This window comes from Lepisma saccharinum, chromosome 14 (assembly GCF_977018435.1).
Source record: "Lepisma saccharinum chromosome 14, izLepSacc3.1, whole genome shotgun sequence".
Taxonomy (NCBI): domain Eukaryota; kingdom Metazoa; phylum Arthropoda; class Insecta; order Zygentoma; family Lepismatidae; genus Lepisma; species Lepisma saccharinum.
In genome coordinates, this window is record NC_139242.1 from 35,826,648 (window position 1) to 35,829,117 (window position 2,470).

Consider the following 2,470-nt stretch of genomic DNA (forward strand, 5'->3'; position numbering starts at 1 on the left):
TAATAATTTTAAGGTCATTTTTTATATTTTTCAGGTCATTAACTTCCGAGCGCTAATTATGAGCAAGGTCAAACTAGGAGAACCACGTCTACGTAGCTACAGAGTGTTGCAACTTAATGAGGAAGTGGCATCATCAGAGTTAAGACGAAATTGTGATTTATATATATATATATATATATATATATATACTCGTATATATATATTATTTTAATGTTTTTCTTGTTTTTTTTAATTATTATTATTGTGATTATGATAATGTACCATGAAATGATTATGAGAGGTGCGCTAGTGCTGCTTACTTATATTGCTGTTTTTCGAGTCTTAGCAAGCGCAAATTCTTCGATCGTGTCAGTGAAGTCAAGGCTGCGCAGCAGCTCATGCTCAATGCTCATAAACACCAGCATGCTTAGCCTTTCCTGCCCCATTGAAGACCGCAGCTCTCCTTTCACTATTCCCAACTTTGAAAAGCTCCGTTCGCCGGAGGCATTGGACACCATCGTGCACAGATAGATGCGCAACGCAATCTCGACGTTTGGAAATGTCTGAGAAAGATTCAACGATGACAGAAGCCTGCACATGGTAAGCTTTGCTGATTCGTTCACAGTCACCGGTTTCCGAGTGCGCATAAATGCAGCAAACTGTACCAGCTCAGCCGGCAGAGTGTCTTCCAAGTCATCTGGATACGAGGAAACGAGATTCTTTGCTTTGTCCTCGATCTGCTCAATGCTCAATGACGTTAGCTCCGAAAGAAATCCGAATGTTTTGCAAATATCGTCATATGCCTTCATCCGCTTTTCCAGTTCAGCTAACAGAACGTCGATCATGGCCAGATACGTCTGAGTTTGAACGTTTCCCTTTGGCTGATATCTGCTTCGTTTGCAGCTCCTTCATCAGGCATTCGCTTTCGCTTACGGCCTCGACGCTGCTCATCTTTTCAATCGCCGTGTTGAACCTTTTCGGGCGACATCTGCTCATACACGTCAAATCTGTCCCGTGCAAACTGAACCGTGTCGACCAGTGATGCCATCAAGCCAGTTGCCGTATTCATTCTGACTGTAGGATCTTGGAGGCTAATGCTCCTACTGTTGAGACGGCCAGGCAGTCGCCATAACTGCTGTCTCAAGTTCGTTCATCCTGCGTGAAAATCCCGCGGCCTGGTTTCTCGTATCTGCCGAAAGCTCATCCAGGACTTCCTGAATGATCTTCCACCCCGGCCGCCGTGTGAATGCGAGGCCCTGTGCGAACTATATCCGCGAGGCCCTTGTATTATGTAATGTTAAAATATCGATAACATCCGTTTCTTGTAAAATTATTCTCTAACGCCAACCTGGTTATTAGAATTGTGCAATTATTACCTATTGTTAAGCACGAGCGTGCGTTCGCAGTATCGCCGTTTAGCACCAATAAAATTTAAAATTTGGCAACCAGCTTTACTTAATGACTTTTGCTGATTGAGACCTAATTTTAGCGATACAAGCCCCAGAATTTTTTTTTCTTATTCATTGTGTTCGCAGGCATGTACTGTAAATTTACCCTTGTTGTTGATATGTTTTTTTTCTGCCAGAAAACGCACTAAATACGGAAATGGGGTCATAACAGGGGTGGGAACTTGTGTGCGTTTTTTAAAACGAGTTTATAGGATGCTGGTGCTTCCAATTAAGTAACTAATCTGATATAGCCTGCATGCGTGTATTATTTTGACATACTTAAATATATCCAAAATTACTGAGATCATAAACAAAGTGGCCACGACATAAAGATAGTGTTACAAATATTTGTATCAAAAATACTTAACATATAGGCTATTGTTTGCTTACTTATAGAATGAAATATGATATGAAAATATTATTTTATGGTAGCAATGCAAATTCGCTACAGTGTCAAAATTCAATGAAAAGTAAAGAAAACAATTATGTTATTGGATATGATTAAATATTGCTACTTTTTAGTTAAAGTAACAATATGATATTAAACATTCCAGTTTTTGCAATTAAATATAATGAACGTCAGGTTGATTGATTTGTTGTTGTAAGTCCACTTTATGCCCAGAGAGGCTAATCCGTACTGAACCTACAATTTAACGACTGTGCTATGTGCCTCCACCTGGTAAAGACTTACTTTAGAATGCAAACTAAATGAAAATGTAATAGTGTTTGCATTATGATTTTGTAGGACACCTGTACTTCATACTAAGGAAGAAAAATTGAAATATATATATATATATAGTACGTCCCGCGAATATTTTATGCCCCAGGCTCCGTAATGCAAGATCATGCTCTGCCAAATAATTAATGACATATAGGCCTAGTATTAGTTTCAAGGCCTCACGCTAATGCTGCTTTTCCTGTAAAATTCACAGTCCCTGTTGCTCATCAATAGTTGTTTTTCTGCAGCGCAAATTCACATTCGGTTCATTTTTTAAGGCATTGAATTTGACTTTCTGATATTTCATGGTTTTGTAGTCGATAGC

General features: G+C 39.1%; 1 protein-coding gene across 1 annotated transcript; it reads right to left on the minus strand.

Moving 5' to 3' along the window:
- Window positions 1-299: 299 nt before the first annotated feature.
- Window positions 300-824, minus strand: LOC145998331 (uncharacterized). The gene has a single exon (XM_083134735.1). It carries the CDS (start codon window positions 822-824, stop codon window positions 300-302), a length of 525 nt encoding a protein of 174 aa, XP_082990861.1.
- Between the last annotated feature and the right edge of the window lie 1,646 nt (window positions 825-2,470).

What these genes read in the sequence shown, in the direction of transcription:
- LOC145998331 (XM_083134735.1), bottom strand. Translation starts at nt 824, where the DNA reads ATGATCGACGTTCTGTTAGCTGAACTGGAAAAGCGGATGAAGGCATAT.